The sequence below is a fragment of the Aptenodytes patagonicus genome, chromosome W (genome assembly GCF_965638725.1).
Source record: "Aptenodytes patagonicus chromosome W, bAptPat1.pri.cur, whole genome shotgun sequence".
Lineage (NCBI taxonomy): Eukaryota > Metazoa > Chordata > Aves > Sphenisciformes > Spheniscidae > Aptenodytes > Aptenodytes patagonicus.
The window spans coordinates 2,037,770-2,049,895 of NC_134981.1; the positions used below are offsets into that span (position 1 = coordinate 2,037,770).

Consider the following 12,126-nt stretch of genomic DNA (forward strand, 5'->3'; position numbering starts at 1 on the left):
CGGCAACAGTTTAGGTTATATTTCCCTTTAAAAAACTCAAATGACGTGCAAGAGCATTGCTACTTCGAGGCTATTGCTTCATCCAGTTTCAAGGCCCCAGGTTTCGACTACCTTTATAATAATCTAATTTAAAAAGTAAGCTAACCTGTGTGCTTCCACTTAATCTTCAACACCTTTACCGCGCTCACCTGTTCACACTGTACTCACTATTGCTGTCGCTCTCCACCTCCTTCCCAAATCCACCAGTGGGTTTTTTGTCTTACAGAAGACAAGTACAAAACTCCTGTCCCACTGAGTTTAGATGTAAACCCTCGGTGTCAGCCGGAAAGTCACGTACAAGGTGGGCATAACTCCACAGACGCGTCCAGATCTCATGTGGGTTTTTTTGGGGTCAGACAATGGACTCCCTCTTCAACTTCCACCAGTTTCCAGTGGAGCTTTTTGTCTTTGTATTATTCCATCTTTTGGAACAAACCATTATAAAATCTTGACTAATCAGCTGTTTCTTTGAGAACTGCCTTTTTAAATGGAGGTTAAACAGTCTTTAAACTTGATTTTCCTACTTTTTTAATGAGTTGTATTAAAGGTGGTAACATAACTTTCAGAGGTACGAAAACCTGCATCCATATGAACCTACATATCATTTCTCACCTCTCACTTCTCTGTTTAACTTCTGTTTTTCCCCAGGTCTGTCTTTCAAATGTTTCAGTAACTCGAGTCTTTCTCTGAAAAAGTGTATCCTTTTCCCACAGCTGTATCTCAGGTGCCATTATATGAAATAAACATTTCAACTTGGTCTTGTCAAGGCAAAAAAAATCAAGTTGTGGGTGACAACAACAGTTCTTCATCCTCTCAGGTCTCCAGCACTTGGAAATTGGCCAAAAATTCTGTTGTCATTTTGCTGTAAATCTCTTTCCTTTTGCATGCTTTACTCGAGCAGCCTCCTTATTTGCAAACTTCAGGTATCCCCGCGCGGCACGAGCAGATTGGCAGACGTTGAGCGAATGCTCTCTCCTTGCAAAACACTTGCTGCAAGCCAACTACCTGAGCTGGAGAGCTGGAGGGGGAATGACGCTTGCCGTTGTATCGTCTGCCTCTTCTGAACCAGGCATGGCCCTGCACTACCACTGTTGCTGTATTTTGCCTTAAACAGTCCAAAATACAGAGAAAATTAGCTGAGTAATATTCTCATATGAGACAGCAGAGACTGTAAGTGATATTTCCTGCCCCATGGGTGTCCCCAGCGAGGTTCAAGCATGCAAACTAAGTCATTGGCTCTCACAGCCAACACAAGCTGTCAGGCATACGGTGCCATCAGAAAAGCTGCTCTTCTGCTTCCACGGAAAAGCTGAGCTCCCTTAGTTATGGCGCTGAGCACTTGGAAACCTGCTCCAGGATAGAGCAGAAGATAGAAGATAGCAAGTTGCCTTCAGGGGGCAGCTCTAGCTCGCTGCTGACCTGCAGCCCTCCTAGAAACCTGGTGGAATAAGGAAGCTCAGACATAGCAGAGTAAAAGCCGAGTAAGGAGGATGGCTGAAAAGAAAGGCACAATGGGAGCTTCTGCCCAGAGCAGACACGCAGACATCTGAGAAAAAGAAAGCAAACCCCTAGCACATTGTTCCAATTCGGTATCATCTTCTGGGAAGGCAGAAATACAAGTCAGAAGTCAGAAAGGTTGAATAAGACATGTTATGCAGTTCAGTATCGCTCCAGAGGCTGCTCTTCATCCTGGAAGATGGACACCAGATCAGCCTGAGATGGGAAATGCTGTGCGGCCACATCGCATATTCGCACACCCAGCCGGGAGGAGGAGCGGTGGGTCACACGCTGACTTCAGAGAGCACCAAGGTGAGGATCCACCTCCATGTGCACGGCCATTCACAAGTTCCCTCTTTGGTCAACGATGAGAGAAGGAAACCTCACAACCACAATTGAACCTGCTTATCTTGGATGGGAAAAGCTGGTTTTTGAAGGTACCCCCCTCTCCCCCTTGACCACACTATATGGCAGACTTTGGGATGTACAATATTAGCTTTCACCGCTGAGGTTCTGCATCTATTAGCGTTTAAACAAGTCAGAGCACGAGGACTTGTGTCTTCTTGATGAGAGGAAATGGCCTCAAGTTGTGCCAGGGGAGGTTTAGATTGGATGTAAGGAAAAATTTCTTTACTGAAAGAGTGGTTAAACATTGGACCAGGCTGCCCGGGGAAGTGGTGGAGTCCCCATCCCTGGAGGTATTTAAAAGACGAGTAGATGAGGCGCTTAGGGACATGGTTTAGTGGGCATGGTGGTGTTGGGTTGACGGTTGGACTCGATGATCTTAGAGGTCTTTTCCAACCTCAATGATTCTATGATTCTATGATTCTTCCCGTCTATGGTCAGCACCTGATCACGAAGGAGACACCCACGTTGTCCTGGTGACAGCTGAAGAGCTCAGTGAAGGCAGGGGTGTTTGCAAGTTTGCTTATCAGCAAGTATAAACTGGCAGACTTCTTGGCACGATGCTGGGGCTCAGGGCAGAGATACAAGATTAGGTGAGCAGATACCACAATACCTGTTGACTTTCTAGTCCTTCTGTATCAAGTGCATCCAGAGATAGTTGTCTCAACTATGTCTCAGCGTAGCAGGAAACACAACCAGTATGCAGGAATAACCCTTCTTCTTTAAATTTCAAGCATGCCTTGCCTTCTGAGATGCTTTCCATTGTTTGGACCTTTAGAAAGAGTTCCTACACCTGCTTGGTAAACATAGCCAGATGACAGAGTTTAAAAGGCTTTTTTTTTCTTTTTCCCCCCCAGAAGGGGTTATTCTGATAAATGGGATGTTTTTTATTTCTTTTCTCTAGCGAAAAGTGTTACAGACCACTGCATTATTTGTTTAGGAAGCAGCTCTTTGAAAAAGATCTGAACTGCTCATCCTTTCACTCCTGCTACACTCAGAGTTTGCAAAATAGCTTCAGAACCGAAAGCCCAGAGCCATCAAAAGCTTTAACAGAGAAAAAGAGGCAAACTTGATGCCTTCTGCAGTCACAGTATGAGACGATGTGACTGTTTTGGGGCTGATATCAGGCTGTAGAGGTACCGGCAGCCGTTTTCACGCAGGAAGGCATGTGCAGAAACGCCAGCACAGGAAGGTTTCAAATGGGCAAACAGCCAACACGCCTGCAATAATCCAACATGGCAAAGGTTGAATTGCAAAAGCCAAATTCCAGGCATGACTAGACTGCGCTTCAAACCCTCTTGCTCTGAAAGCTGAAACAAGTGGTGCACTGTTAACTCGTGAGATGGGGAGCACCGAGGTGTAAAATAGCAGGTCTGCGGTCAAGTACCCAGCGTCCATCCCCTGTTCAGGAGAGGCAAAGTCCCCCAGCATCACTTGGAAACCCTTCCATGTGCCTCCAGACTGGATGCAAAACAATGCAGACCCCCGTTTTCCTCGGGATTTGGAAACAAAAGCTGTGGATTTCTGTCTCGGATGATCTTCTCCACGGGTTTTTTGTGGAGCCTGTGTATGGTCACTGGCCCTGCTCCGGGCATGGGGAACAGGAGACCTCCCACTGGCCTCACCATGGCAGTAAACATTAAATCTGAACTTGTAAATGTCCAGTTTATGGTTTAAAAGGAGTAATGTCATACAAAAAAAAATCGTACCTGTATTCCAAATGTAACAGTTTTCCATAGTGATACACGAATTTATCTAGATAGTTTATATGACCCATTTCATGGGAGGCACGTTTTCAGAAAACAATTGAACAATCAAAACATATTGAAATTTCCTAAGATAAGGAGAAACATTTGTTCAAAATTGTGTATGTTTCCTTTTATCAGCATTTACAGGGGACCTTATAAAACATTTGGAGTCCAAAAGCAGAAATCAGCTTTTTCTGCTCTTGCAGCGATCGAATTCCGATGGCAACACATAACTGTTGACAAGTCCTATACTGACAAAATATGGACTAAAGAATTTAATATTGTTTTATCAAATGGAAACTGGGGCAAGATAAAACACAATGAATTAATCTCTTCTTTGCCCAGTTTGCCTCTATATATTTCAGATGAAAATCATAAATAGAGTTTTTAGACTCCAGGAAGCCTCTACCACAGCTCATCTGAAAGCAGCTTGTCGTGTCCCACATGCATAAGGATTGTGACAAAAATTCTCTCTTGAGCATCTGAAACTGTAATTTTATTCTTACTTTTATATTACCATTTTTGCTACCTTTGAATATGCCCTGCTCTACCAGTTGCATACAGGCAAAATAAAAATCTGAAAGGAAGCTGACACATTTACGGGCTTGGCACCCACTTCAGATTTAAGGGCTCTCTTGGGAAATGTGTGATTTGATTCTCTAGATGCCGACGCTCCTCTTTTTGCCCTTTGGATAACAGAGTTTGCACCCTGGAAGCATTATTTGCATTTCATCAACAGGATTTCTCATTCTCCCTCAGACAGCTGTAGACCAAAGCTTCCACAGGACGGGACGTCCATCACTTATGGGCAAGAATGAAGTAACAGAGGTTATGTATCTCCTGCCTCCTTCCTCTTCTCAGTGGTAGCCCCTTCTTGCAGCGGCTGGTCTCTGCTCTCCCAGGGAGCTGCAGCAACAGGGAGCACATTTGCCCTGACCAAGAAACCTCTGAAGTTCTCCCTAAACTCTCCTCTCCTCCCCATCTCCTTTTTTGCATCTAAGGATGGCAGCAGTTGTACCGGCCCTTCTAGCTGACCCCACATCTGGGATCTTCAAAGCTCTACCACCTCATGCCCTGAAACCTCCGTGTCTCTGCCCAAAGCCCCTCGCATGTCCCACACCCTCCAACAGTGCTTTGCTGCCACGTAAGTGCATTTTGCTTCCTGAACTCGGGAACCACGAGCCGGCTTTAGAGACAGATGACCTACCAGAGTTAATTCGTGTCACTCAATAAGAATTGCATTTGTGGCAGGGATGGCCCTAAGGACCTTGTCCAAAGCACAGAGTAATTTAAAAGGCTCCCACTGCCTTCAGTAGGCATTGGTTCAGGATGATTAAAGAATTAGCTCTGATGATTTCTAAGACAAATGAGCTTTTAGAAACTTTGACTTTGTTTGTCTTAATGCTTGTGCTTGGAGTACAGTTACAGCGAGACCTGGCCCCATCGACTTCTCTTTAACAGAGTTGCCTAAAGATCAAGTAAACGCCAGTGAAGACCTCAGACTCCGTCTTATTAGAATTCATCATCGGGGGCACATAAAAATGGAAACTGGGTTTAAATATCAACAAGGCTATGGAAGATATAACAAAAGGCTGAGAATTTCTCCTCCTTATATACTACAGTCCTAAAGAACGAAAACGCAGTGTATTTCAAGTACCCAGGTGAAAGACAGTTTTTATGTACTAGGAGTGACTGTGTTTAACTCATGCTCTGCATACCTGCTGTCTGCTGAAGACACGCTAACCTAATTTCATTTTTGTAAGTTATTTCACTCAAATCAAATAAAAAAAAAAACCCACCGTACCTGAAGCAATTGGGAATTCACAGGCTACGGCTGCAATCCCAACACACAGTTACCACCCAGGGGGTATGCTTCAGCCAGACATCACGCTGCAAGTAGTTGTACCAGACTGCTTGAAATCTTTCCTGTTTTAAAGTCTATACGGAGTATCGTTCACTGAATAGGTTGCAAACACTGCTCAGGCTGTACAAGAACAATGAATTATTCTGGTGACAGTTTTTCCATAGCAAGGAAAACCTGAGCAAGGGGCGCAGCGTTCCCAGAGGAACACGATGCGCAGAAGGAAAACGACCCAGACCTCTTTTTTTCTGTGGTAGTTTGAGGAATATGTATTCACTTACCACATACAGCGTAGCTGCACTTAATCTGTCATGCTTATTTACATCTCCCCATTAATTAAACTACAGCACAAGGTGGGATAGGCCGGTCTCTGTGCAGAGGATCTGATTCTTTATATCCTTGTGACGGACATAAGTTCACCACTCCGTGGAACATAAAAACGCTTTTTCACATTGCCTACATTTTTTTTCTTTCCCATAAAGCATCACAAAAGTAGTATGTAGAGCATCCAAGAAGTTCGGGATTTTCTGCAGCGTTACATGGCAAGAAGCAAGCAGAAACTCAGGAACAAGCCTGACGCTGCTTTCACAGATATCTGCCTCACCAGCAGACGACGTGGGACAAGTATTGAGAAAGAACGGACCATGTCTATAGGAGCGGTTGTCCTGCGATGGCTACAGCAGGTTACGCCTGGCAGCCTGCTGTGACTCTGGTGCTGGCTTTGCCACTGGAAATCACAATCTGCGGAGAAGGCAGATGCTCCACGTGCTATGCCGTGAGGTCCATTAAATAGCACTACAGCATGGCCATACAACCATACAGTTATGCTGAAACAGAGCTACGCGCTCAGTGAAGGACTAAAACACAAACCCTGATTTCCATCCAGCCTTACTTTTTTTCCCTTTTTTTTTTTTAAACTGAACTTGACACTTTTTCAGCCCTGTTTACCAGATGATACCTCGTGCTGAAGCCTCTCCTAGGTTTTCCAAACCTGCCTGAAAACATTTTAAATGCAAATTTGAGAAAAATATACCGACAAGTTACATTCAGGCTTCTTTGTAACCTAACACTTTTACCCTTTAAGAATAGTTTTTATCTATTCAAACCTGACATTTTCAATTTGTGTGTGCCGTGGTGCAAAAAATCATACTGAGAAAAACCAGCTTTTAATTTTATAATATGTATACTTCTACTTCTTTCAGCAAACCATATGCTGAAATCAGAGGGTGCTTTTCCAAAACTGGCTGAGAGCGGGTCTCTCCAATGTGCTACCTTGCTGTGAGACTGCATGTGGTACCTGGTACAAAGCAAAACCCTAATGAAGAAATATGCTCTCGGTTACCTCCAGGGATGCTCCAGGTCAAAGTAAAACCTGTGAAAGGGCCTAGAGTTGACTTTGATCTTCTAAATAACGCTTTCTTGTCTTCCCTAGGAATTATCTATTGCGGGTTAATTCAACTCACTAAATTGGGATAAGACGGGAGCTGTTACGTGAAGCCAGGAATTTGAGGTTGACACCTCACTTTGCCTTTTAAACTAGTGTGAAGTGAGAGTTCAAATCCAAATAAACCTCCCAAGATCAGGCCTGAGTTTTCCAAATGTCACCGTGACTGTTTCCTTGGGCAGATGTCACACAAACGTACAATGCTCTAGCTGTAATTGAAAGAAATACTTAGGAATAATTGGTCTAAAGTAAAAAAAGGAAAAAATATCCTAGCAACCGACTTCAAAAGTATTCAAAAGGAGATAGGAGCAAAGGAACTGTGACTAGTCAGACATATATTCATATTCGGAAAACGTAATGATAATGCCTTGAAAAGTTGACTAAGCTTCGCTATTACTAAACAGGAGCTGCTGGTTTGAGAGAAAAGATGATTTATGATTTCTCACTGTGAGGCTTTTGAACTTTAATCTATAACCCACGAAAGGGTGCAAGAGGAGCCTTGAAATTATGCTGAGCTTAATTATACTTAATGTGAATTATTCAGAAGTGCAGCAGAGAGACTAAAAATGTATTTCATACAAAGAAGCTTGACATTTTAATTGGTCCTTCAGAAAAGAGACAAAACAATTTTCTCTCCCGAAAATTTACATCTTCCCCATCAAAGCAGCAGCCTCAGCCAAGCAGAACTTCATTAACAAGATTAATTATCACGCCAGCGTCTGCCTCATCAGGTGTGCAGCCCAGGTGAAAAGCGCGGCCCCCTCCCCGGCGCGCCCCCGAGGCTCTGGCAGGAAAGGCGACAGATTGAGGGCACCGTACCTTGGTCATTAGCCATTTTGTCAGGGTGCTCGACTGCAAGAAAGAGACAATGTCATTAGAGGCTGACAGCTCCTCGCAGGCAAGCCGACACATCGCATGAACTATTGTGTTAGGAGGTTGGCGCGGGGCGGTGCTGCCTTCCCGCACCGGGGGCGGGCGGCGCAGGAGGACAGGGTGAGCTTTACCGTTCCCTTTTTCAGAGAGATCCTGGAGAACTGAGGGGACAAACACAGAATCACAGAACCACAGAATCACAGAGCATCTCGCGTTGGAAGGGACCCGTAAGGATCCTCGAGTCCAACTCCCTGCTCCTCACAGGACTACCCGAAACTAAACCATCTGGCTAAGAGCGTCGTCCAGACACGCCTTGAACTCTGAACACAGGTTGAACCATGCCTTATACCAGGTATTTTCACCAAGTTCTTCCAAATGTGAACCCTTTACCGCAGCATTTTTTCATTCTCTTGTTCTTTTTCGGTATGATCTGGGAAGTTTAATTAAGCAAGAAGGGAAAGAGAGAGAGACACTGCTTCTTTAAATAATTACAGTCAAATCACCTACAAGTTGAAGGCTCAGTCTGACTTACATTATCATTGTTCCAGCTTTTTACAAAGGGGTTTAAAACTATTTACATGTTTTTGCATAATAACCATAAAAGATAACGTGATCTGAAGTGCACCAGACAAGACTTCAAAATTCAATAGATATATTAAAAGCTTTCCTGCACAGCTACAACTTCTGACTATTTATGATATGGCTGAGGGAATTAAACTTTCCTTGGATTCATAAGTAGATACCATCGTAGAGCATTAACGAGTCCTCTGCTTAATAAATTATGCAAGAATCTTAAGCACAGGAAATTGGGGGAAAAAGAAGTGGTTTGGCACATGAATCTGGAAGTCAAATAACCACTGCCTGCAGGTGCAGAGCGTGCTGCTCCCCTCGCTGCTAAAATCACGACAAAACCTCCTCTAGATCATGGCATCACGCTAGGAACAAACGGAGGTTCTGAACTAGCAGTATTTTACATTTACAGACACAGCTGTGAGCTCCATGCCTGTGGCAGAGGGGGAATAGCTCCTTCGATGACCCCCAAACCCTCAGCTAATTTTTTTTTTCCCCTCTCAGACTTTTTCACATGGATGCAGAGAAGCAGGGTATATGGAGCACATTGCCTCCAACTTTCTAGAAATCTGTGAGCCTGCGCTTCCCCACTGAGCCGTACCTGGGTTATCACCTTTCCCTTAGGACAAATGTATTCATGAAAACATGAAACCTTGCTCGTGACTGCAGTTACCTCCGTCCGAGCGCCGATGCCACTTAGACGCCGCCCTGGCACCACTCGGCGTTCGCTGCCTTCTCCAGGCGATGGAGGAGGCGAAACCCCTGACACCTCCAGTGCCATGAAATGCCGCAGCCCGGCTGGGTAATATCTGCTTCTGGCCGGTCATGGGGGTTCACGTTTGGTGCCGGTTATGAACCGGGATGCGCTGTTGAACCACGACGCCAAGGCAGCATTAGAGGGCACTGCAGTGCTAGAAATGCTGCCCCACACCATCCTTGCCAAAAGGGGGGTTCCAGGGGCGGACCGGCATCGTCTGCGATTTCAGGGCTCTTTTTGAAATGGTACAGTGGCAACTTTTAATCTGGTGTCCTGTAGAAAGCCCATGAATACAGTTTTCCTTGCCCAGATTAGCACGATGGGAATATCTGAGAGTGTACTGAAGCTCAGCCCATGACCTCTTCCTCCCCCTCTCTCCCCCTTTCCACTCATCCCTTGGAAAACACATCTGATCCAGTGTTTTATTCACGCTTGACATTATGTCTATAGGTGCATTAACAGGCAACTTTTTTCAGGTTGTATGTATTGATGTAATGTTTTGTGTGATTCCGATAGGCAGAATGCTACTCTTTAATTTTCTGTAATTAAAGGAGCTCAGCACTCGGGGAAGGTCTGTTTGTAAATGCTGGCTGAAATCCAGAATAGGTACGGCTGAGCAGAAGAAAGCATAAGCACATTTAGTAAGTGCAGTTCTGAGACTTGCTTGTTTCTGTAATAGATGAGAAAAAAAAATCGCTGACAAGTTATTTAAAAGATGGAGGAAATCCTCCTTCCTGCCTGCCTGTCACCGGTTCGTTCATTCACTCTTTAGTTGTCACGTTTCAGTGGGCAGTTGCACATAAATTTCAGGCTATTTATTTACTTCTGCAACTTAACAAATTTCTGAAAATTTACATGCCATAAAAGTAACGTAACATCGAGAGTTGGAATGTAACTTCAGGGGCAATCCGTGACAATACACTGCGAAAGGCTGCAAAATACACATACTATTTGGGCACCCTCTGCTTCTCTTCCATATACACATATACATATATACATGTATACATAATATTTACTGAAGTCATCCAGACTCAGTAAGGAGTAAGAAAAATCCTAGTAACGACCTCAAATTTTGGCCCAAATAATATAACAAAAAAAAGGTGGGATGTTCAATCACATTCTACCCTTCTATTCCAGGTCCTTAGGAATGTGTGTATCAGATTCTTCATCCTTTAAGTGATAAATTTAACCAGCCAGAGCATACAAAGCAGATCCTCAACTGATGTAAACTGTCGTAGATTGATTGAAGTTCACAGTTTAACGACAATTTACATAAGCTAAGGATTTGCCCATTTGCCTCTGTGTTATCATCAGTGGAGCTGAGGTGGAAGAATAGAAACTCATTGCTCTGTGGTAGTGTTATTTACTACTAAACATATCTCTTTCTCACAGATCACTACATTTTCATTAGTAAAGGAAAGTCCCTACAAATACTCACATCGCAATTACAACACAAGTAATGGCTTGGTTTCCTTGGAGGAGCTTTATGTGCTATGATACATGAAACGAGACAGTGGGTGACTTAGGGGATCTTTGACGCTTGTTTAGTTCCTCGTGATTTAAAACTCCCTCTGATCAGGACATAGATTTGCCATCAGAGCACACATTACCATATGGCACGTACGCATCTTCTGTTAATAATCATTAAGGGCAGGATACCAACATTTTTGCATAATTCAGAATGCACTCAAGACTTCAGAAAGTCTTTTCACCTCAAGTGTAGGGATAGATTTGTCAAAAAAACAGTTGAATATTATTGAACGTGACATATTTAGGGTGGATATCATTAAGCATTCATGGCAGGGTATTAGACATAGTCCTTGTAGGCTATTACAAGATGTAACAAATGTATAAATTCATCTTTTTGGTATCTGTTGATGCTGTCTGATCCAGAATTCATTTCCTAAATGAGTTTTATGGTACTTTGTGTAAACATTACAAAGTAGGTGATATCAAGTGCATTAATCTTTTGGTCTAGTTAGATACCCGGGTCTCTGTATCTTCTCATATCTCATTAGTCTGCAGTTATTATATTTTGATGCCTTGGCTCATTTTAAACTCAGTCTAATAGACTTCTTCTGCTTGGCACAAATTGTGAGCATGAAATTAAGTTGGCACCATCCGCTTGATAGAGATGAAGCACCCACAAAGTGCTATCTCTTCACATTTCATGGCAGTGGAGAATGAATAATCAGGATCTTACCAATAATTCATTCAAAGTGAAACATGACTTGGACAAGTAAGTCCTGCAAACCTGGGCAGGCGGTGATAAGCTCAGAACAAATTGATACAATTTTTCATTTTTTTCTGACTCTTGCTAATTTGTGAAAACTGTTGTATGAGGCTTTTCACTCCCAGCCTGAATGGTCGATAGCATGCTTTAGAGACACTGATATCAGTGAAGCAAAAAGGGCAAGCTCGCTGCCAGTGCTGCTGAGAACACTGGCTCATTCACTGAAATCCTTCCTGAAAATGGAGCTTCCCCTCCTTCCCTCAGAGGCAGCAGAAAAATTTGCTATTCATATGAAGGTTTGCTGAAAGACAAACTCAAATACAAGCTCTCGCCAAACAAACAAGCAAATCCCCCAAAGGGAATGATGTGGGGTTGTGTGTCACCCCTTCTCTGCAGTCATTTTGCTTGGCTTTTGTACAGCTCGCGTTAAATGAAGTCACTTACAATTGATTAAAAAGAGGCTTGCGTGTGAACGCTAATTCCAAGCCTCTCAGGCACAGGTTGGAGTCTGAATTTCCCTAATTTCCCTCCAGTCATGACTCCTCGGGCCCAGCCTGCGTCCAGTTTCAATTACCTTCTGCCAAGATGTTATTTTTATATACAGATCCCTGGATTTTCTCTAGAGAAGACACAGCAATAACGTGCTCTCTCATATGCCATGCTTCTTTCCTGGAACAGGTTCGCTGTTTATGTCATTTG

At 43.6% G+C, this 12,126-nt stretch overlaps 1 protein-coding gene across 2 annotated transcripts in view; it reads right to left on the reverse strand.

The window, feature by feature from the left end:
- The window catches only part of LOC143172078 (netrin receptor DCC-like), a 575,708-nt gene that overhangs the window by 44,454 nt on the left and 519,128 nt on the right, over positions 1–12,126 (reverse strand). For both annotated transcript variants that reach the window (XM_076361323.1, XM_076361322.1), the window contains exon 21: positions 7,814–7,846. In XM_076361323.1, coding sequence (XP_076217438.1) covers positions 7,814–7,846 — 33 coding nt within the window. The remainder of the gene's footprint in view (positions 1–7,813; positions 7,847–12,126) is intronic.